The sequence below is a fragment of the Sminthopsis crassicaudata genome, chromosome 2 (genome assembly GCF_048593235.1).
Source record: "Sminthopsis crassicaudata isolate SCR6 chromosome 2, ASM4859323v1, whole genome shotgun sequence".
In the NCBI taxonomy this organism is placed as follows: Eukaryota; Metazoa; Chordata; class Mammalia; order Dasyuromorphia; family Dasyuridae; genus Sminthopsis; species Sminthopsis crassicaudata.
Genome location: NC_133618.1, coordinates 260123220 through 260147939, shown reverse-complemented (window position 1 = coordinate 260147939; position 24720 = coordinate 260123220). Strand labels below are relative to the sequence as shown.

Genomic DNA, 24720 nt, shown 5'->3' with positions numbered 1-24720 from the left:
ATATGACCATGGCCAAGTTATTTTACCTCTCTGAGCCTCGGTTTTTCACAGGTAAAATGGGATGAATGATATCTTCCATGACTACCGCATAGAGGAGTTCTGAGGAAAAAGATATTTTTACAATTGACATTTTAGTAGAGACTCTTAGCACCACTAGTTGAAATTCCAAGTACATTTCCTAATAAAGACATTAGTAAATAGTTATTTTAATGTCCTGAGTATCAAGTTATGTACCTTGAACATAATTATGAATAACACAGGCTTTAATGGTCTGCCATGAGAGCATATATGGGGAAATACAAGTTTAGTTCTAAGCCATCTTCATCACCATCATTGCACAAATATAGTTCATTAAATTTTGCAACATGCTTTACACAATACTAATAACATTTCTGCAAAATGAGTGCTATTATTCCTATCTTACAAATGAGGAAACTGAGGTTGAGAAAGGTTAAATCACAGCTGTTAAGTGGCTGACTCAGGTTTTAAACTTGAATTTTCCTGATTCAAATTCCAGAGTTTCATGCACTGATGCTACCTAGATGAGAAAGAAAATGTACATTCTCTTAATTGTTGATAAGTTTGGAATGGTTTGCACTGATATTGTTAGTTATCTTTTTTTCAGGTGTTAATGTCATATACAATACTGTGAGCTCCAGGGATATGAGTGAATATTATGTCTTAGACTGTCTTGCATTCCTTTTCAAAGCCTCAAGCATGACACATAACAAATTTTTTCATCTGCAACAATTATATTTTTAAACTTTATTATCATTAAAAATCAATTTATATACAAAGTTGACATTCATATGGGAAGTTAAGATTTACTGATGTCAGTGTTTGCACACTTGAGTCATTCAGGAATTTTACAAAACACACTAATTAAGGTAATGAAGCATTTATTAAGTAATTGCTATAAGCAAAACACTGTGCTAAGTGCTGGGGATACAAATAGCAAAGAAAGATAGTCTTTTCTTGGAATTTATATTTTAATGGGAAGTTAGCACACATAAAGGAAGGCAAATTATCAGATTTAACAGAGGAAACAACTAAAGCTAAGAGAAATTAAATGAATTCTTCTTTCCTATCTGATTAAAAATAAAATCACATTTTAAATCACTTAAAATATTATATTACAAGTAAATGTATAGTTATAATCTATGATGCTCATAACAAACCAATAAATCAGAAACTCCAGACATCTTATCTCTATTTCACAGGTAAGGTCTACAAAAGTTGAATGACTTACTTATGATATCATAGAAGGAAGACTTCATGGGAAAAAATAAAATGTGAATTTGATATTGAAATAGTAGATGGGGATTATTGTTATTCTTATTATTAAGGGCATTATTTGCACGAAGGCATAAATTTTGATTGGAACATCTTCCCCAATAGAATTTGAGATCCTTGATGTCAGAAACAATTTTTACCTTTCTTTATATACCAGATGTCCAGCACAGTGTTTAATACATAATAAGAACTTCATAAATGCTTGTTGTTAATGAATATGAATTGGTTGTATCTAATAGCCACTTTACAAAAATATGTGTATGTCTGTTCTGGGGTAATTAAAATTTTAGAATCAGGAAAGGTTTTATAGCCAACAGTTCTAAATTGGTATACACAAAACCACAAAATCAGAGAATTTTAGAATAATGAGTATTTTAGAGATTCATTAAATGGGGGAGGGAGAATGAGAAATAGGAAATAAGGTAGACTGTAATGCTCATTTCTGTCCTCTCCACAGGTCTATTAGGCTTGAATATATCTGAAGGAAACAGAGTGACTGAATTCATCCTTCTGAGTTTCCCATGCCCCAGAGAGATGCAGATCTTACTCTTTGGGGTGTTCACTCTGACCTATGCCCTGACCCTGGTAGGGAATGGGTCCATCATTTGTGCAGTAAAGTTAGATCAACACCTCCACACTCCCATGTATATTTTACTAGCCCACTTTTCCTTCTTGGAGATATGTTATGTTAACACCACAGTTCCTAATATGTTGGTGAATTTCCTTTCTGAAACCAAGACCATTTCCTTCACTGCTTGCTTTCTCCAGTTCTACTTTTTCTTTTCTACGGGTATCACAGAGCCATTTTTCTTATCTCTCATGGCTTTTGATAGATACCTGGCCATTTGTCAGCCTCTGCATTACCCCACAATTATGACTGGACGTTTTTGTATCAAACTAGTGCTTTTTTGCTGGGTGACTGGCTTTCTCTGCTTTCCCATCCCTATCTATTTTATGTCTCAATTACCCTTCTGTGGTCCAAATGTCATTGATCACTTTATCTGTGATCCAGGACCCCTGATTTCTTTGATATGCATCCATGCTCCAGGAATTGAGCTTTCTTTTTCAATCATACCCTCTCTTGCCATCTTCCTCACTTTCCCTTTCATCCTTGGATCCTATACTCTGGTATTCAGAGCTGTATTACGAATCCCTTCAGCAGCTGGAAGGAAGAAGGCTTTCTCCACTTGTGGGTCCCACCTGACTGTGGTCTCTCTGTTCTTTGGAACTGTCTTGGTCATGTATATCACTCCCACATCAGGACATATAACCACAACAAAAAAGATTATCACCTTGTTTTATTCAGTGTTTACCCCACTTGTGAATCCCCTGATTTACAGCCTTAGGAACAAAGAGATGAAGACTGCCCTAAGAAAAGTACAGATGAGCATGAAAATTCTTCTAAGTAAATGAAATATTGATATTATTAAACTTCCTTCTTCTCTTGTCCCTAATCATTCCCTAATTGGATGTAACTATTTCTCTACACCTTGTCCCATATCCCCCAGGGCATCATGCATTCCCTGAAATTATTCTCTATTTCATCAGAGAGAAGATAAACCCGATTTAGGTTCACAATACAGGTTTACATACTCTCCCAGCTGGCCCCTTGGCTTGATATAAATGTCTGAGATAAAGAAAGCAAGATGAAGAGAAATTACATGACTTTCCCACAGAGGTTCAATGGGAAGGATACTAGATGAAAACACAAAAGACTTGCATTTGAAGCCTGGCTCCAACATTTTCAATGCAACTTTAGGCAATTCACAGCCATTTCCTTCATCTACAAATAGAAAGATTTGGAAGCAATCATGTGCAAAGGACCTCAGAAGTCATGTCCAAAAAGCTCATTTTATAGATAAAATTGAGACTCACAAAGACCAGTGATTTGACCAAAGTAGCACAAGTAGTAAGTATGCGGCACAGACAAGATTTGACCTGGTGCCATCTAACTCCAAGACCAGAGCTTATTCAATACACCATGATGTCTTTAAATTATCTTCCAAATCCAAATTTGCATCCTTTGATCTTGAGACTTTACCTACTTTAGGGAAGCTAGGTGACACAATGGATAGAGAATTGACCCTAGAGTCAGGAAGACTTGAGTTAAAATATGATCTCAAACAGTTACTATGTGACTCTGATCAGGTCACTTAACCCCAATCACAAAAAAAAAAAAAAAAAAAAAAAAAAAAAAAAGACTTTGCTTACTCTGAGTTTTGACACATGCCTATGCCTTAAATTCCTATTTGCTTTTATGAATTCCTCACATGTACCTCTTCTGATTATGTTTGCCTCATGCTCTTTAACACTACTTTCAAGGACCTGGATTCATTTGCTTCTGATAAATACATGCTCTACTGACTGTCAGACCTGCTCACTAGAGGAGTTCAGTACCAGCCCAAATCCTGATCATGGGTGAGGAGTGAAGGAATGGAACTCATGAAAATGGTCAAACAGATTTCTGTACATTTAAATTTTTCTCAGCCTTATACACCCTAATATGCTTACCTAGCCATAGCTCACTACACATGCACCAACTATAGAATACTGTGCATACAGGACCAAATAATAATTTGCTATTGTGTGCAGGTGTTTCTTTGCCGCTTTAGTATAACTCTACTTTTATTACAACACAGATTGTCATGCCCCCTGCCTTCTCAGGAAGGTCCCTGGGGGGATGGCAAGCCCAACCAGACATGTCAACAGTCTTCCACTGGACTAAAGGGTCTTATACATTGCCCAGGGTCCCCCACTACCTGTGACCCTCTATATCTTCTGCTTTCTTCTGTTTCAATTGAAGCAGGTATACATCAGTGATTGGGAAGAATCACACAGGCAAGCAGTAATATAATAAACAATATGAATAAATAATATGTTATAAAAGATTTCCATGAGTCCCAGAACAAAGGTATAAAAAATAACTATTAATTCACAACCACACATAAATTTCTTCAGCAGCCAAGACATTGTCCAAAGCCAATATATTATCCATAACTTCATGTGTCAGGAAATCTAGTCATTCCTGCAGGTTTTAAAGTCCTGCATCAGTCTCATTAGCACTTATTTTTATGATCATGTTAATACTCATTAGTCAATTGCCACATACATAGGGCTATTGTTAATAGCCGTAACAAAAGGGCTAATTAGCTTTTTCAATTAGGTGAAAGAGCTAACACCTGCTCTTTCAATGGTGAGTATATCAGAGATGGAACCACCCAATATTTCCTGGATCTTCTCCTTTGTTTCGCAGGTCTTCTCTTTTTCCATCTCTTCTCTGATGGACAAAGTGAATATAGAGCATCAGCACCCATCTGATTCCTTCTCTGTCTATAGAGACATAAGCAAACCCTCTGGCCCAAGCATTTAACCTAGCTTGTCCCTTCCAATCATGACTTTCCAGATATCTCCACATCACCTAGAGATTATCCAAAGATGCCAGAGCCACTCACACTGGACACTACCCTTTCAGTGGGTTATAAAACCTGTCTATCAGAGCTAGTATGTCCCCATCAAAAACCAAAAGTTAGTAGTATAAAGGACTAAGTTTAGAAGTTCTCTAGAGTTATCTGTGGCTTCCCCTCTCTTATGTTTTTGGAGAAGCATCTTGATATATCTGTTCCTCCTCTCTACTATTGCCTGTCCTTGAGGATTAAAGGATATGTCAGTGGTGTGTGAAATCTGATACTGTGCACAAAAGTATGCAAAATGTTTATAATTATACGCAGGTATATTATCTGTTTTCATTCCTGTGGTATACCCATAACTGCAAAGGCCTATATAAGGAAATCAGTGACCACCCAAGCTCTCTCTTTTGCTGCTAGTACCTCAAAAGTAAATCCTGAGAGGGTGTCCATGACAACATGGATAAAAGACAGATGCCCAAAAGATTTGTAGTGGGTCACATCCATTTGCTAAATTTCACTGGGCCTCAAACCACAAGGGTTCTTCCCTGGAGGGAGTATAGGAGCATAGAAAGGGAGGCAAGCTATGCAGGCTTTACTATGCTCCTAGTTTCCTCTTTTATTATCCCAAACTGCAGACATAAAGCTCATGCAGCCTGATGATATTTAGAATGAGGTTGGCTAACATAGTGAGAAAGCAATCTGACATTTGAGTTTCCATTAAAAAATGGGTCCTAGAAGAACAGAATGAGAAGAAACATGCAAGAGGTAATCTTTACTTGGGTGATTTCTCACTTGCTCTTGAAGTTCCTTAAAAACCTAAAATATGTTAAGAGACTACAAATTTTATTTGGGCTATGGAAATTCTTTGTACCACACCTACTGAATCAGCTGAATCAGATTATATGTATATCACATAGGTAATAAATAAAGCTAGCATAATTGCATACAACTCATGAGTGGACTGAAAGGAAGTTCTGACTACTCTTTTTATAACTAAGTCTAGAGAATGTACAGCCGAAACGTTATATTTGAATGCATCTGTAAAGGTGATCAGTGCTTTAAGAAGCATCTTAGAAACCTTTTCTTCAAAAGCCCATGGCCAATTATGTAATAACTGGGTTATCTTTAAGGGAGACCCTGTGTAAAATTTGAAACTATGGCCAACAAAATTTGCCACTCTGAGATGGTTTCACAGAATACATTCATTTGTACATTGGTATAAAAGGTGTATATCTTGTTAGGTCCTATCCCAGATAACTGTATAACTCATTTAATGGCCTTTAACAAGATTTTAGACCCAAGCATTAGATAAGGAAAAAGGGTTTGTTCTGGTTGTGCTGTTTTGTCTATGGATATCCCATCATTAAGAGTTAGAATTTCATAAGCCAAATTCTCTAATAGCATTTTAGCATAAGATGATGTAGACCCAGGGAAGGTGCAAGGCTTTTTCAGATCTTTGATAATTTTCAGATGAAAATGAGTATGTCTTCTCCTGATTTCACCCAGAGGCCAATTAGGGTCAGGTTCGTCAATCACAGGGTATGCTTCCATTCTCAATCCAAATGTATCCTGTCCCTCCTCATTGCTATGATTTAATTCATATTGAAGTGAAAAAGTATCATTTTTGAAATATATCAGCTCAGAGTGAGTGGTTATGTGACTTGAACATGAAATATAACAAGTTATATTGCTGCTGTTAGAGCTAAAAATTTTAATAAGGAATACTAGATTTTGAGTAATTTTGATTTTTAAAACTTATTTTGAAGTATCATTGTTCATATATCATGTAAGACTACACTTTTCATCACCTCAGTCTGTCCTGATGTCCTGATAGTGAGCAAAAGTTCAGCAAAGAAATTTCCACTTGTACTTTCCCACTCAGCTTGATCCACAAGTGGACAAAATCGGGTGGGCAGTCTATTAATGAGGTAAAGTGGAGAGAACAATTCCTAATAATTCTAAGTCCAAGAGGCTAATGAGGTGGCATGAATTACTGAAGAAAGGAGAAGACCAATTTCTTCAATTGATTCTCCTTTCCAACAATTATTTTTTATTCAGTGGATACTCATTAAGTAACTTTTAAGACAGAAGCAAAAATATAAAAGTATCTAATCCTTGCTCTCAAAAACCTTGCAATTTAATAAACAAAAAAGCTTCCAAGTAAATGGAATGTAATTCATACTCAAGAGTGTATCATAGAGAAATAATAGAAATGGAGGAGACACCTAAAGGAAAGTCCTAAAGAAAAAATCATTACAGAGCTGTATCTTAGAGGAAAAGATGGATTTCAAAGGACATCGTCATCAGCCTTAGAGGGAATACATTATAGGGGTGATAATCTTTGACAGTGCAGACTGGTAAGAAAAGAAAGGAATTAATGAGGGAATACCAAGCACAACTATTTCTTTTACAAACCCAGGAAGAATTCCCCTATTTAGGGATTCTTATGGATAACAATAAGTAATGAGGACAGGGTAAAAAAGTAGCAAAGATCTTGGGGTTTCCTTCAAAGCAGATTTTTGGAGAGGGGGGGATTTTCACATATTTGGCAGCATGCTTTCAGGAGATAAATGATAGCACTCTGAACAGAGATTCAATCTCAGAACACTATTCTACTATAGTATAAAACATATTGTAATCTTTTACTTTGCCTCAGAAAGAAATATTTTGAGGTTGCACAGAATAATAGGTTAATAATAATAGATTGAAGCTGGAAAGGATCTTGAACATCAATGAATGCAACCCTCTCACTTTACAGATGTGGAAAATGAAACACAGTTAACAATACTTACCCAAACTTGTATTATAAATGTCTGAGGTGGAATTTGAATCACTATTTTCTGCCTCTAAATTAAGTACTCTTTTTTCTTACTATATTTCTATATTAACCAAGAAAGCCCAGATGTATACTCTATTTAGGAAACATGTCAAAAAAGTGAGAAATCATCTCAACTCTACCTAAATCTGACTGGTTATTTCTTTCTCAAATAATAAGAACAATTGTTATGACAAAAAAAACTTTTATTTCTTTAACATTTTTAGGTTTGCAAAGTATTATATATATATATATATATATATATATATATATATATATATATATATATATATGTGTGTGTGTGTATGTGTGTGTGTGTGTGTATGTGTGTGTGTGTGTATATATAGATAGATATATAAATATGTCATATATATCTATATAAATATATATATATATATATATATATAAAATCTCATTTGATCCCTACATTACTATGAAATAGGTGTTATCATAATTCCCACTTTAAAGAGGAAGAAACATATATGTATATATGGCAGCAGAGACAGAGTTAATCATCAAGTATCTCGTGCATCATTTTCCATATTTGATGAATACCTGCCTGGTTTTTTTAAATTTAATTTAGCTGAAACATATTAAATTCTGCTCCACCTTTTTATTTTAACTCTGTATGTGTCTTTCTGTTTCAAGTGTGTCTCTTATGAACAACATATTGTTCAATTCTGGTTTCTTATCCATTCTGCCATTTAGTTTTATGGGTAAACTTATCTTACTCACTTTTACAGTTATAGTCACTATTTTTCCATCCTCTATCTTGACTTTGAATTCTTTGTTAAAGTAGGACTTTTCTTCTAGGTTTGAGGACATACTGTCCCAAATCCCAGGGCATTTGTGCAACTGTTTTCAGAGATGCTTCTAGGGACCTGTAAGTTTTCAGTTCCTTCAAGGTGGAACTATCTAAGGAGAGGTATATTTACTATTCTCCTGTCACTTGACCATACACACTCTTTTCTGCTTTAGAATCTATCAGTTATTATCCATAAAACAGAAGTGGATAGCACAATGAATGAGAAACCAGAATCAAATAATATGTTTTTCACAAGACACACACTTGAAACAGAAAGACACATATAGAGTTAAAATGGAGTTGGAGCAGAATCTAATATACGTCAGCTAAATTAATTTTTTTAATTTAATTATGGGTTTTATTTATCAGATATATGCATGGGTAATTTTACAGCATTGACAATTACCAAACCTTTTGTTCCAATTTTTCCCCTCCTTCCCCCCTTCCAGATGGCAGGTTGACCAATACATGTTAAATGGAGCATCTTTTCATATGGCTAGAAATAGTTTCAATTTCTTCATCTGAGAATTGTCTGTTCATATCCATTTATCAATTGGAGAATGGCTTGATTTCTTATATTTTGGAAATGAGGCCTTTATCGGAACCTTTGACTGTAAAAATGTTTTCCCAGTTTATTTTTTCCCTTCTAATTTTATCTGCATTAGTTTTGTTTGTACAAAAACTTTTCAATTTGATATAATCAAAGTTTTCTATTTTGTGATCAGTAATGATCTCTAGTTCTTCTTTGGACATAAATTCATTCCTTTTCCAAAGGTCTGAGAGGTAAGCTATCCTATGTTCCTCTAATTTATGCCCAGGTCATGAATCCATTTTGATCTGATTTTGGTGTATGGTGTTAACTGTTAAGTGTGGGTCAATGCCTAGTTTCTGCCATATTAACTAAATTAAATTTTTAAAAGACAGGGGTAACAATCATGAATTCAGATAAAACAAAAACAAAATGGATCTAATTAAAAGGGAAAATCAGGAAAAACTATATTTTGCTAAAAGGTACCATAGAAAATGAAGTAATGTAAAAATTTTCTATAAGTTTCTCTGATGAAAGTTTAATTTCTCCAATTGTAGACTAAGAACAGATCTAAGTCGAATTTATAAAAAATAAGAGCCATTCCCTAATTGATAGCTTATCAATGAATACAAACAGTTTTTTAGAAGAAGAAAATAAAGCTATCTATAGTTACAAGAACAACATACTCTAAATCACTATTGATGAGAGAAAGGTAAATTAAAACCGTTCTTAGGTAACACCTCTCACTATAAGAAATGACAAATGCTGGAAAGATGAGGGGAAAATAAATACTAATCAATTGCTGATTGCATAGTGAATTAGTCCAACCATTCTGGGCATAATGAAGAATTCAAAGAGACTGGAGAAGACTTACAGGAAGAAATATGGATTCAAGTTTGCAGAATTATATTGATTTTGCCTACAGTAACATAGAGGAAAACAACAGTCAAAACATTGCCATTCTAATCAATAAAATTAACCATTGAGGCCTGAGAAGACTCTTTAAGTATGCTTTCACATCACATCAAAGGAATGATAAACTATAGGGATGGAATGAGTCACATATGTGGCCAAAGTTAAAATGGATTTGCATACATGAATTTCTTAGTTACAATGAAAGTATTCTGCTAAGGTAAAAGGGAACCATTATGACATGAAAGCCAAATTGAGTTTTTCTTAAGAGTATCATTAAAACTGTATTTTAAAAAATAAATTTCTATGTATTCAAAAACTTTAACAAAGATTTTTTCAATCAAAAGAGAATAATTATAAATTTATTGACTACTGGCATATAGCTACCCAAAAACTTCCACTGTTTTGCAATCTCTAAGCAATGAATGAGTGAACACTGAATAAATAGCTCTATGCTTCCAGCACTAATAACTTATGTTGGTTTTAATTATCTTTGCCAGTGTGGTGGATCTGAGGTAGTACAACCAAGCAGATTTCAATTTTCATCCCTTGGATTATCAGAGATCATGCTTTTTCCCACAAGTGGTTAACAGTGTATATTTTCTCTTCTGAAAATTATGTCCTTTAACATTTTTCTTTTGTGAGTTACTTAATTTTAAAAGTTTCTTGTACATTTTATGTGGAAGGGATTTTTATCAATTATATTAACTATTAGTTTTAATACAGTACTTCATTTTATTTAATAAAAAAGTTAATAAAATCAAGTTCATTCATCTGTGCTTGATTCTATTATTTGATAGGTAGTGAAGTAATCTCCCTCTGACAATACTTTAATTTAACAAATACCCTATATTATTATCTTTTTAGAAAGCAAGAATTGCCTCACTTTTTTTTATTTAAATCTCCAGGAGCTAGAAAGTTGCCTCATGCATATTAGCTGCCCAATAAATGCTTATTGATTGATGTGTGATTCCTTTGTCATTAGTAAGTTTATTATTTCAGCAGGTACAAGATGTGGGCCGAAACTAACTTCCAACTCAATTCATACTTTCTTCTCCCACCAAATTGTTATATAACCTGATTTGTTACATCTGGCTGGCTGTCTAGTATGCTATTTTTCCTCCTCTCTATTTTTTTACCATTCCCAAATAATTCTGATGATCACCATTTTTCAATATATTTTCAAAGTTTAGAAATGCAACATTTTCTTCATGAGTTTTATTATGTCCTTGTTCATTTTTTTCATTATGACTTTAACCAGTTCATTTCATTTCATCTAGTTTATCTCTATATATTACTTTCATATTTGTCCCTTTCAACTCATTATATTTATAAATCACTATTATGATGGCTAATTTTGCATTTCCCTCCACCCTATACTTTCTCTTCTCTTTGCTTCCCATCTTCTCTTTAAAAGATTGTGTTGTTTTTGACTAATCCTTCCCTTAATTTATCCTTTCTTTTATTCCTTCTCTTTCAGTTTCCCTGTTGAGAGAAATGCATTTGTGTACTGAACTGTGAGTATATGTGTGTACTTGTGTGTGTGTGTTTGTTCTGTCCTTTGACCAGTTTAGACAAGAATGAGATTCACTCTTGCTACCATCCAAACAATCAATACTCCCTATTATATACACTTCTGCTTACACACTTTATTTATTTGAGATAATTTTAGCCATTCTTCCTCTCCTTTCCCTCACTTTCTTTTCTTCTTAAAAAATTAACAAAATGCAAAAATATCACTTTCAGACTCTCTGTCTAATTCAACTCCCTCTGTCACCAGTTGATGATGATAAAATTCTAAGGGAATAAACATTTCCCCATATCAGAATGTAAACAATTTAAACTTGTTTAATTCTTTATGGTTGGTTGTTCATGTTTATCTTCTTATGCTTCTATTGACTTTTCTTTTTCTGTGTTAAATTCACTCTCTTTCACTGAGAATACTTAGAAATCCTTTATTTCTTTGCTGTAAACCCATATCTTTTGACTTCTGGTATATATTACAAGCTCTTTGGTTTTTTATGAGTGACTACTAAGTCTTACATAATTCTGACTATGGCTCTTCAGAACTTGAATTCTTTGTTTTGGGCTTCTTGCAGCATTTTTCTTTAACTTGCCAGTGCTGGATATTTTATTTTTTGGTTTTATTTCAAGAGGTGACTGATGGATTTTTTTTTCAATGTTTACTTTTCCCTCTGTAAGAGATGTGGACAGCTTTATTTTACAATATCTTGAAATCTAATTTCTAGACTTCTTTTGGACAGGACTCTCAGGCAGTGCAATGATTTTTCAAATTATCTCAACTTGATTTGTTTTATATCAATTGTTTTTACTATGAGATACCTGACATTCCCTTCCATCATTTCTTTTGATTTTGTTGTAATATTTCTTAATGTCTAAGGGAGTCATTAACTTTTATTTGATTAATTCTACATTTTAGAAAATTCTTTTCTTTGGCAAAGATTTTTATTCCTTGTTCAAAAATGTTAATTCTGTTTTCACATATTTCTTCCATAATTCTTGTTTCTTTGCTCATTTTTTGTCTATCACATAATTTGTAAAATCCTTATAGTGCTTTTTTATCTTGCTTTTTCTTTTTTTAAGAATTCTGTTTGGACTTGTATTCAAACTGACATTTGCTTGCATATATTTTGAAGTCATTCTCTTCTGTTAGTTTTTTGTCTTAAGCTTCCCTGTCACATAATAGGCAAGTAGGTAGTAAAGTGAATAGAGTGCTGACCTGGAATCAGTAAGATCTGAGTTCAAATCTTCTCTCAGACCCTTAATATTTGTATGATCCTGGAAAAATCATTTTAAACTCTATTTGAATTTCCTCAGCTGTAAAATGAAGATAATAATAGCACTTACCATCTTAGATTATTTGAGAAGATCAAATGAGATTATATTTATAAAGTGCTTAGTCCAGTGCCTGGCCATATTAGAGGTACTATATAATTGCTATTTATGATACCTCTTTATAGTTGAATTCTTTTATTGTTAGGTGAGTTTTCTAGTCTATTTTTTGATTTTGGATTTTATGTAAAATCTGGGCTCTGCACACTTCTGAGGGGAATATCCAGGATGAATTCTTTTGTCTTTCTGCTGCTTTTATAGCTCCAAATAGGGACCCATAAATTTTCAATGTTCTCAAAGTGATGAGATCCAGGGCAAAATACGTTTAGTGGCCTCCTGATTTTGATGCAGGCAGTAGCCCCTTTAAGATTCCTTTTCTGATCCCCAGTCCCCATGACTGACCTTTGATTTACAAGATCTGGTGAAAACCACCCTTTTGTATTCCAAGAGGAGAGATCCATATGTGAGCTAATTTGGGCTGTACCCAGCCCCCATTCTAATGATCTGCTCAGGTTTCCCAACCCCAACCTGGTGAGTTCTGGCCCCTGAGGAATTAATTTGGATCTCCACCCATAGGCCCCTTCAAGTAAATAAAAGAGCCAAGCTGGAATCATCTCTTTGCAGAGAGTTGAAACATGCAAGCACCATGCATCACAGACTCTCTGTCTGCCACTTATGGTGCATTTCTTCCTCTATTTAATACCTTTTACTAATCAGACTTTAACCTTACTTCCAAACCCTACAATAAACCTTTTTTTATCAATCTAGGTTTTCGGGTCTGTAAATTCATTTACAGGGGACTCTCACGCCACTAGAACTCATTTAACTTTGTATTCTTGCACGGAATCCAAAGGGGTTGCAGGGGAGCTCCATTTGACTCCCTGCACCCCAAACCTGCCACTAGACCTCAATTAATCCTAATTTCATTTAGGTATCCCTTATCTAGACCTCAACATTTGGTTATGCCTCATCAATCTGAGCTTTGCCATTTCTTGTGCCAGAATTGTATCTTTTGACTTGTTTTGGACTAGAAGTTGTAATAGACTGCAACTGGATTTTGACCCTATTAGCCTGCTGCGTGACTTAGTTTAAAGCATCTGAACTTCAGTCTTCTATTTGCTATGAGATTCCTGGCCTGGTTATTCTTCCGAGGGCTTCCATGCTAATGGTCTAGACAGAGGGTAGAACTGAGACCCTTTTCTGCTCCTGTGAGCAGAATCACATATTTACTCTATTTCTAAACTTATTCTTCACTCAATAAATAGTTGACCCACAAATTGGAAGTGGTCAGTTGGAAAACTTGCTCTTTTTTCATTCCTTCCTTCTTTTCTTATTTCCTTCCTTCATCCATCACTCCTTCCTTCCCTTTCTTCCTTCTGTACACATACATTATCACATACTTATTTACAGATGCTCTTAAAAGCATTTTTTCTTTTCATTTGTAACTCTGAACCCTCCCAAAATATCTTGGAGTTTACTAGCTAGATTTCTTAAAGATCAAGCCTTAAAACAAAACCAGTCTGATTTTCATTAGTTGGTCAACAATAGGTCCCAGGATAAGGCCTGGATAATTTGGTTATTATTTGGTTCTGATTTACTCACATTGATTGTAAATAGCAATCATTCTGCTTTGATCAGAAATGATGAAGAACTTCCCCTACCAAATTTATTTGTTTGTATTTTGGGGGGACTAAGTGAACAAAGAAGATTCTTTGGCTTAATTACTACCTAGTTTTAATCACTTAATGGTTGTGGCCTCAGGAAAACCTTAAAGATCAAGGTCTCCCATTGTGTTCAGGGTTATCTCCAATCATTCTGATCAATATCTGGCCACTGGACCCAGAAGCTACAGAAGAGAAAAGTGAGGCAGGTGACTTATCACAGCACTCCCTCAGTTAAATCCAATTAACTTACATGCACATGGCATCACCTCCTTAATGGCATGGGTCTTCTTTGAGAATGAAGGACAAACAATAATAATGACACATAATTACAACCACTCTTCTCCTCCAAACCTAGGTCTAGGTCTTTTCTTTATTACTCCTTGAAATTCTGCAGTTTCAAAGTATTGAGTAGTGGGTAACAGAGTTACCAGCAGAATCTGTTCTGTACCCTCACAGGTTCAGTGGTCCCTTGAGATCTCTTCCTGCCCAGGAACTTCCCAATTTCATGCCTGTCTAATTTCTTGGGCACTGGAATAGTGTGCCTCTGACACACTCTTCGTTAGACTGCATTTTAATTATGCTATAATAAACCATTTTCTAAACATTAGTTCTTCATTTTCTTAAAGACAGCTGCTTTGTCTTCCTTCAATTTGTTCCCAATCAGCATTTTCTCCTCCAAGATTAATTTCCCTAGTTATTTAACTGATTCTCACATTGAATGAACTTGAGGTCCTTTACCATCCTGGTTGCTCTATTCCAGATGTCTTTAAACTTGTGGGTGTATTTTTCTAAAATGGTGTGACCAATACTCCCAAGTGATCAGAAGAAATCAGAATACAGTAATAATTATCCCCTTTTCATTACTAATAATTACTTAATAAGCATAACTATGTTATGCTTATTAAGGGTTTAAGTTGATTGGTAAGTTTTAAGCCTAGAATAAATAAAAGGAAACAATTCAATTCAATAAGCACTTGAGCACCTAAAATATGCCGAGTAAAAGAGGGTGAGGAGGGAATATAAGAATAAAAATTAAACAGTCATTGCCTTCCAGGAGCTCATATTTAACTTTATATAATGCAAGACTTTGTGGAACTTCTCAGCCCAATACATGAAAAAGACTCAAAATATAACTAGCACTAAAGCAAATTTACGTACATTTATAAAGCCAGAGGTATTGTTTAGTGGAAATATAGCTAGATTTTAAATTAATCAGTTAACATCATATTTCTACTATTTACTACTAGATTATCATGGACAAGTTATTAAACATGTCTGGGCAATGGCTTCCTCATACGAAAAATGAAGGGGTTGAATGTGATCTCTAAGGCCCATTTTAACTCTAAATTTATGAATCTATAAACAGATGCAAAATGAATAATGAATATAGAATATTCAGGGAACATACTTTTAACATTGAAACCTGGAGAAATAATGTAAGAGCAATTATGTTGATCCAGTATGTATCCCTGTTAGAGATTGGTCCACACTGCCAAAGTCTCACAAGGAAATGACTAAAAAGAGAATAATATGAATACTGATGATGATGATGATGATGTTAATGATGATGATGACGATGATGATGATGATGATGATGATGATGATGATGACGACACTAACAATAATAGCTAGCATGTATGTGGCACTTTAAAGTTTCAAAAGCACTTTTCATATCACAACTGATTTCATAAAGAGTGATTATTACCCATTTCCAAAGGGAGGAAACTGAGGGCCAGAGAAATTAAATGACTTGCCTTAGTAAAGCAATAGAACATAGTATTTAATGTCAGTACAGTCAAGGATTCCTAATTTCAAGCCCAACCTGCTGTCTATTTTATCATCTGCCTATTAGCAACTGGACTGAATAGCCCTGAGAGGCATCAAGGTGGCACACTAAATTGAGCCCTAGACCTACATTGAAGAAAAAATTAGTTTAAATACAGCCTTGCACACTTAATAGAATAGTTACCTATTAAATGGACAAGCCACTTAATTTGTATGTCTCTTCATTTTTAAAATGGGGATGAGGAAACAATGTCCACATCTTGTGATCACTGTGAGTATAAATGAGATAATATTTACATCATTGTTTACTTGCAACAATTTATCCCATCTCCCAAAACATTATCATGGAGATGTAATGGAGGACCCAAACCTTGAGCCCTAGAGCCAAATAGTAACGTGATATGCAAGTGAGACAAAAGAAGGGAAAGAAAAGATTGGGGATTCTCCTCAGCTGAAAGTTTAACCACCTACATATTCTGATAGCAGTGAGATGAATTTTCAACCAAATTGAAACATATTCTGATTTGTGAATTACAAGAAATGTGGCTATTTTGTTCCTTAAGACTAATCGGCTCCCAAGAGAGGGAAAAAGTTTAATATAATTAATAATCAAACTTGTAAGCTTTCTGAGAAAATTTCAACCTTTCCCAAGGCTATTTTGCCTTACCTGACTTCTATAATAAGTCTTAGTCCTATGGCACACTATTCAGTGACCCTTGAGACAATCAGTCTATCTCTTACTCTCCCTAACTGCTGGTTGCCTAGTACATCATATGCTCTCAGATTCTATCTTTCTCTCAATGTACACCCCAGGACGTCTACACAGCTGCCTTCCCTACCTGGATGTGAGAAGAGAGGGTCATAAAACACAAGATATCATAAATGGGATTCTAAGGTTTGTCTCTTGCCTCTAGCTCTGTGTAGTTGTGAATAAACAATGATAAGAAATGACTTAAACTTTTGTGAATCTAAAAAGACTCTTCTTTGCTATGAAGGCAAAAAATGGAATTGTAGGAGTTAAAGAGGGAGAAATGGGAGAATGTTAAATGTTTAGATTCAATGAGTCTTATTTCACTTAGATGTCTTTAAGGGTCCCCAAGATAGGATAATTGATTGATACTTTATCATATACACAGATTTGGAAATTACTTAGAAGAAAAAAGTAATAGGACTTGAGGTTCTAAAGAAATGAATCCCTACCATTTATTTGGATCAACTAACTCCATGGTAGAACAGTGGGCAAAATACTCTATCAGAGGAGGCCATCCAGATGCTCAAAGGCCACTAGGTAAGTAATATGGCAAACTATTTTGTAGTCTCTGACAGGATACTTTTCATTGGTATTCTCCTTGATGTCTTTTTTTGATTTGTTTTATTTTATTTTATTATTCTACTTCTTCTTATATTAACTGGTCTAGTGTCCTGGGATCCATTTACTCATCCTTCTGAGCTAAATTTTTTTACTGCTTGGTCTCCCTATCTAGGCCAATGTAGCTCAGAGACTAAAAGGAAAGCCGAGTGAGTCAATGATTAAAAATTGAAAGCCCCCCCAAATAAAATAATGTTTAAAAAATAAAAAAAAATTAAAAATTTAAAGCCCCTAAAAATCTCCCCTGATTAAAATTATCCTAAGCTAATGCTGGGGTCTGAAATTTTCTGAAGATCACTGGGTACACTGGGACCATTCCTTAGAGGTGATAATTTGATGTAATCTGAGATAATCATGTGCTGTGGAGGAAAAAACATTGACTTAAGAGTCAGAAGATGTGAACTGAAATCACAAATCTTATATTTATTTAATTTTATGACCATGGCCAAATTATTTTACCTCTCTGAGCCTTGGTTTTTCACAGGTAAAATGGGATGAATAATATTTCCATGACTACCTCATAGGGAGTTCTGAGGAAAATACATTATAAAATTTAAGACCCATGTAAATAAAAATTATTACACTTGACACTTTAGCAGAGATTCTTAGCACCACTAGCTGAAATTCCAAGCACATTTCCTAATAAAGACATTAATAAATAATTATTTTAGTGTCCTAAGTATCATATTATGTACCTTAAACATAATTATGAATAACACAGGCTTTAATGGTCTGCCATGAGAGCATATATGGGGAAATACAAGTTTAGTTCTAAGCCATCTTCATCACCATCATTGCACAAATATAGTTCATTAAATTTTGCAACGTGCTTTACACAATACTAATAACAATTCTGCAAAATGAGTGCTATTATTCCTATCTTACAAATGAGGAAACTGAGGTTGAGAAAGGTTAAGTCACAGCTGTTAAGTGGCTGACTCAGGTTTTAAATTTGAATTTTCCTGATTCAAATTCCAGGGTTTCATGTTCTGGTGCTACCTAAGTGAGTTAAAAAAAAAAAAAAAAAAAGTACAATCTCTTAGTTGTTGATAAGTTTGGAATGGCTTGCACTGGTATTGTTAGTTATCTTTTTTTTCAGATATTTATGTCATATACAATACTGTGAGCTCCAGGGATGTGAGTGAATATTATGTCTTAGACTGTCTTGCATTCCTTTTCAAAGCCTCAAGCATAAAACATTACAGATTTTTGCATCTTCAATAATTAATTTTTTTAAACTTTATTTTCATTAAGAATCTGTATATAAAGTTGACATTCATATGGAAAGTTAAGATTTATTGATGTCAGTGTTTGCTCACTTGAGTCACTCAGGAATCTTATAAAACACACTAGTTAAGTGAATGAAGCATTTATTAAGTAACTGCTATAAGAAAAACCCTGTGCTAAGTGTTGGGGATACAAATAGCAAAGAAAGACAATCGCTTCAGGAAATGTATATTTTAATGGGAAGTTAACACACATAGAAGAAGGTAAATTATCAGATTTCATAGAGGAAACATCTAAAGCTAAGAGAAATTAAATGATTTCTTCTTTCCTATCTGATAAAAATAAAATCACATTTTAAATCACTTAAAATATTATATTACAAGTAAATGTATAACTATAATATAATTTGATTCTCACAACAAACCAATAACTCAGAAACTCTAGGTATGTTATCTCTATTTTAAAGGTAAGGTTTACAAAAGTTGAATGACTTACTTATGACATCATAGAAGGAAGACTTCATGGAAAAAATGAAATGTGGATTTGATATTGAAATAGGAGATGGAGATTATTATTGTTCCTATTACAAAAGGTATTATATGCACAAAGACACAAATTTTGACTGGAGTATCTTCCCCAAAAGAATTTGAGATCCTTGATGTCAGAAACAATTTTTACCTTTCTTTATATACCAGATGTCCAGCACAGTGTTTAATACATAATAAGAACTTCATAAATGCTTGTTGTTAATGAATATGATTTGGTTGTATCTAATAGTCAGTTTACAAAAATATGTGTATGTCTGTTCTGGGGTAATTAAAATTTTAGAATCAGGAAAGGTTTTATAGCCAACAGTTCTAAATTGGTGTACACAAAACCATAAAATCAGAGAATTTTAGAATAATGAATATTTTAGAGATTCATTAAATTGGGGGAGATGAGAAATATGAAATAAGGTAGACTGTCATGCTCATTTCTGTCCTCTCCACAGGTCTATTAGGCTTGAATATATCTGAAGGAAGCAGAGTGACTGAATTCATCCTTCTGAGTTTCCCATGCCCCAGAGAGATGCAGATCTTACTCTTTGGGGTGTTCACTCTGACCTATGCCCTGACTCTGGTAGGGAATGGGTCCATCATTTGTGCAGTAAAGTTAGATCAACACCTCCACACTCCCATGTATATTTTACTAGCCCACTTTTCTTTCTTGGAGATATGTTATGTTAACACCACAGTTCCTAATATGTTGGCAAATTTCCTTTCTGAAACCAAGACCATTTCCTTCACTGCTTGCTTTCTCCAGTTCTACTTTTTCTTTTCTACAGGTGTCACAGAGCCATTTTTCTTATCTCTCATGGCTTTTGATAGATACCTGGCCATTTGTCAGCCTCTGCATTACCCCACAATTATGACTGGACGTTTTTGTATCAAACTAGTGCTTTTTTGCTGGGTGACTGGCTTTCTCTGCTTTCCCATCCCTATCTATTTTATGTCTCAATTACCCTTCTGTGGTCCAAATGTCATTGATCACTTTATCTGTGATCCAGGACCCCTGATTTCTTTGATATGCATCCATGCTCCAGGAATTGAGCTTTCTTTTTCAATCATACCCTCTCTTGCCATCTTCCTCACTTTCCCTTTCATCCTTGGATCCTATACTCTGGTATTCAGAGCTGTATTACGAGTCCCTTCAGAAGCTGGAAGGAAGAAGGCTTTCTCCACTTGTGGGTCCCACCTGACTGTGGTCTCTCTGTTCTTTGGAACTGTCTTGGTCATGTATATCACTCCCACATCAGGACATATAACCACAACAAAAAAGATTATCACCTTGTTTTATTCAGTGTTTACCCCACTTGTGAATCCCCTGATTTACAGCCTTAGGAACAAAGAGATGAAGACTGCCCTAAGAAAAGTACAGATGAGCATGAAAATTCTTCTAAGTAAATGAAATATTGATATTATTAAACTGCCTTCTTCTCTTGTCCCTAATCACTCCCTAATTGGATGTAACTATTTCCCTACATCTTGACCCATACCTCAAGGGCATCATACATTCCTTGAAAGTATTCACTGTCTCATTAGGGAAAAAAAAACCAGACTTCGGTTCATAATCAAGTTCACATACTCGAACTCTTCCAGCTGACCCCTTGGCTTGGCAGACATGTCTGAGATAAAGAAAGCAAGATGAAGAGAAACTAAATGACCTTCCCACAGAGGTTCAATAGGAAGAATGCTGAATATGAACACAAAAGACTTGCATTTGAAGCCTGGCTCTAACATTTTCCATGCAACTTTAGGCAACTCACAACCACTTTCCTCATCTATGAATTGAAGAATGTGGAAGAAATCATGTAGTCATAGATTTAGATGTGCAAAGGACTTCAGAAATCATCTCCAAAAAGCTCTATGAAATTGAGATCCACAGAGACAAAGTGATATGACCAAAGATACACAAGTAATTTAAAGACAAGGTTTGACCTGGGGCCATCAGATTCCAAGACCAGAGCTTTTTCAGCACACCCTGATACTTTTAAATTATCTTCCAAATCTGAATTTGTTATCCTTTGATCTTAAGGCTTTACCTACTTTAAAGCAGCTAGGTGGCACATTGGCCCTGGAGTCAAGAGGGTTTGGGTTAAAATATGACCTCAGATAGTTACTATTTGATCTTGAGCAAGTCCCTTAACCCCAATTGCCACACACACACACAGAAAAAAAAACAAACAAACAAAAAAAAAACACCTTTACTTACTCTGATTTTTGAAATAACCCTGTGCTTTAAATTCATATTTGACTTTCTTAATACCTGACTGTGTACCTCTTCTGATTATTTGGTAACTTCATGCTCTTTCAAGGACCTGGATTCCTTTACTCTTAATAAAGACATGCTCCACTGACCATATTGCACTATTTCATTCCATGAAAATTTAATATTAAGTGAAATTATGTTAATTAAAGAAAAGAGTTTATGCCGATTTATGCCAATACAATGTGGGAATAGCAGACCAAAGGAAGTGATTCCTCACTAGGACTCAAAGGCAAATTCAGACTATTGCCAACCACCCAATTTTAATATCTGATGATAGGGAACAGTAAAGTTTTATCAGACTATAGCAGAGTAGGAGGTAGAGATGTGATAATACAGAGCAATAATTTATTGCAATCTTAATCTACTTTAATAAAGTCATCCAGAATCTGGAATTGTGATGATCATAACTCAATATATCCTGCCTTGGTCACACCCCATCTGGAGAATAAAGCTCAAATCTGGGTTCCACATTTTAGAAATGATACTAAGATACTAGAGAACATCCTCAGTATGGGAAATGACTTTGTAAAAATAAGTTAAGAGACTGAAAATGTTAATATGGGGGGACATGAGGGTGAGAGAGAAATGATTCCTGGGGGAGAAATCTTAACTTTCTTTGAGTTCTTGAAGCATGATATTGTAATAATGAAGGACTATACTTGCTCCATAACATTCTAAAGAGCAGAATTTGGATCAATAAATAGTATTTTTAAAATGGCAATTTAGACTAAGTAATGTGAAAAATATTCCTAACAATTCAAAGTTTCCAAATTAGAACAGACTATCTAATAAAGACCTCAGTAGAGGTCTTCAAACAAAAGTCAAATAAGCCCTTGTTGGAATGTATCACTAGAGACCTCCTTCCAAACCAAACATTACCTATTTACTTCATTTGTATACTTGGTATACAACCTGTTCTCATTCAACTTAACTGTGTAATCATCAAACCAAATTTATCCATCTTGTCAAAAGTAGTGCGACAGTCTGCCAAATATTTTGCTAAAAGTACCATTCATTTAAGTTATTAATTCAATGGCCTATCCATACAAAGAAGTGATTTAGTCTATATAGTCTAGACCTTTGATAAGAAAGTATTGGCATAATTTTGTTATTGAGCATTGTAATTATTTAATCAATACTTTGATAATTTTATTGTATAATAATTTAACTGCATAGTTAGCTATTTAATTAATATTGTAGTGAGCAAGTATCATTTTTTATTAAACATATCACTTCAGATTGTGATTTAACTGAGGTCACATAGCAAGCTGAATATACTGGTGTTAAAGCTAAAAATTTTGTGTAATTTTAATTTTTAAATCTTATTTTGAGGTCTCATTTGTGATGCCCTAGATGCCTTAGAATAAGCCGGAATCAGGATAAGCAAAAGTCCTTGGTCTTTATTCTTGGTCTTTAGGGGGAGAAGTGAAGGGGATGGACACAAGCTCTCCACAACCTCCCTTCTTTTTGTCCACCACCAAAGTGACCCTGGCTTGTCTTACTCCACCCCCTAATCTCTCTTACAATTATCTGTATACACCAAAAGATTGAGCCAGCACAGAATAGTGGGAAGAGCCATTTTCCAAGCATATGCTAAGAGAATATTGTCTAATAGATAATTAGCCTTAAGTGCTCGGTTTTCTGATTCCAGTGCCCCTATTCAGAGTTTCAGCCCTTTGTACTCATTATAGATAAATAAATGTTTTTTCAAATGACATATGAAAGATGCCCTATTCTACTGTTTCAGAGATGTTGTTGGTGTTGTCCTCTACAGTAATAGAATAGGTAGGAGGCAGAGACTAAAAGTTTTAGACATGTTTAGTTTAAAAGGTCAGTAGCTACTATTTCACTTTATTCATGGAGGACTTTCCCTAGTTCTGCTAGCATAAAATATATTCTCTTCAGTTTGGCTTTTAAAAGCCTTCACAACCTTTCCCCAACCTACTTTTCTAAATAAATGTTGCATTATTCACTATTATAATAGTCAAAATTAGTCTTTCAAAGTTGTTCTTAAAACATGATTAGTATTATTATATACAAAGTTGTCTTGATTCTATTTATTTCACTCTTCATTATTTCTTGTAAATCTAGCCATGTTTTTCTAAAATGAACTAGCTCATCATTTCTTATAGTAATATTCCATGATAATCATATATCATAAATTGTTCAGCCATTCCCCATTTGAAGGGCATTCCTACAATTTCCATTTCTTTGCCATCACCAAGAAAGTGGTAATGTAAATATTGTAGAACAAATAGGTTCTTTTCCTTTTTCCCTGATCTCCTTGGGAAGCAGACCTAATAGTTATATTAGTAGATCAAAGGGTTTCTTCAGTTTTACAACTGTTTGGGCATAATTCCAGATTGCTCTTCAAAATGGTTAGATCTGTTCATAATCCCACCAACAGTCAATTAGTATCCCAATTTTTCCACATACTCTGCAACTTTTGTTGTTGTTATTTTTATTTCAATCATTCTTCAATTATCTTCAATCATTCAATCATCTGATAGGTGTGAAATGATATCTTGAGGTTGTTTCAATTTGCTTTTACTTGATTTAGAGAATTTTTCCATATAACCATAAATTGCTTTGATTTCAACTGAATGGACATGTATACATATATTGTATTTAACTTATACTTTAACATATTTAAAATGTATTGGTCAACCTGCCATCTAGGGAAGGGGGTATGAGGAAAGAGGGGAAAAATTGGAACAAAAGGTTTTGCAATTGTCAATGCTGAAAAATTACCTATGCATGTATCTTGTAAATATAAAGCTACAATAAATAAATAAATATATAAATTACTTTTGATTTCTTCTTTGGAAAACTGCCTGTTCATATCCTTTGACAATTTATCAATTGGGGATTGACTCATATTCTTACAGATTTTATGAAGTTTTCCATATGCTTAGAATATGAAAACTTTATCTGAGAAACTATAAAATTGTTTTCCTAATTTTCCACTTTCTTTATGATTTTGATTACATTTGTATTATTTATATGAAAACTTGTTAATTTAATATAATTGTAATTTTTCATTTTACATCTCACACTCCTCTCTACCTCTCTTTTATTCATAAATTGTTTACCTATCCATATGTCTGATAAATAAAATGTTTCATGTTAGGGGCAAGTGTTAGAGGCACTCCTCTCTGCAAGATTAGCCACTTAGCTTGGCAGGTCAGGCCCAGGAGTTAAAAAGGGATATGGCCCCTGAGGTAGGAGGTTGTATCATAGAGTTATAGAAACT

At 34.3% G+C, this 24720-nt stretch overlaps 2 protein-coding genes across 4 annotated transcripts in view; both read left to right on the top strand.

Moving 5' to 3' along the window:
• Positions 1–2706, top strand: part of LOC141555876 (olfactory receptor 11H6-like) — a 136670-nt gene extending 133964 nt beyond the window's left edge. For all 3 annotated transcript variants that reach the window (XM_074289161.1, XM_074289163.1, XM_074289162.1), the window contains one exon: positions 1751–2706. In XM_074289161.1, the coding sequence (XP_074145262.1) occupies positions 1751–2706 (956 nt within the window). The remainder of the gene's footprint in view (positions 1–1750) is intronic.
• On the top strand, positions 1751–20606 carry LOC141555877 (olfactory receptor 11H6-like). The gene is made up of 4 exons (XM_074289164.1): positions 1751–1878; positions 11242–11278; positions 17200–17351; positions 19651–20606. Exons 3-4 carry the CDS (start codon positions 17252–17254, stop codon positions 20604–20606), a joined length of 1056 nt encoding a protein of 351 aa, XP_074145265.1. The 5' UTR covers positions 1751–1878; positions 11242–11278; positions 17200–17251.
• Positions 20607–24720: the final 4114 nt, after the last annotated feature.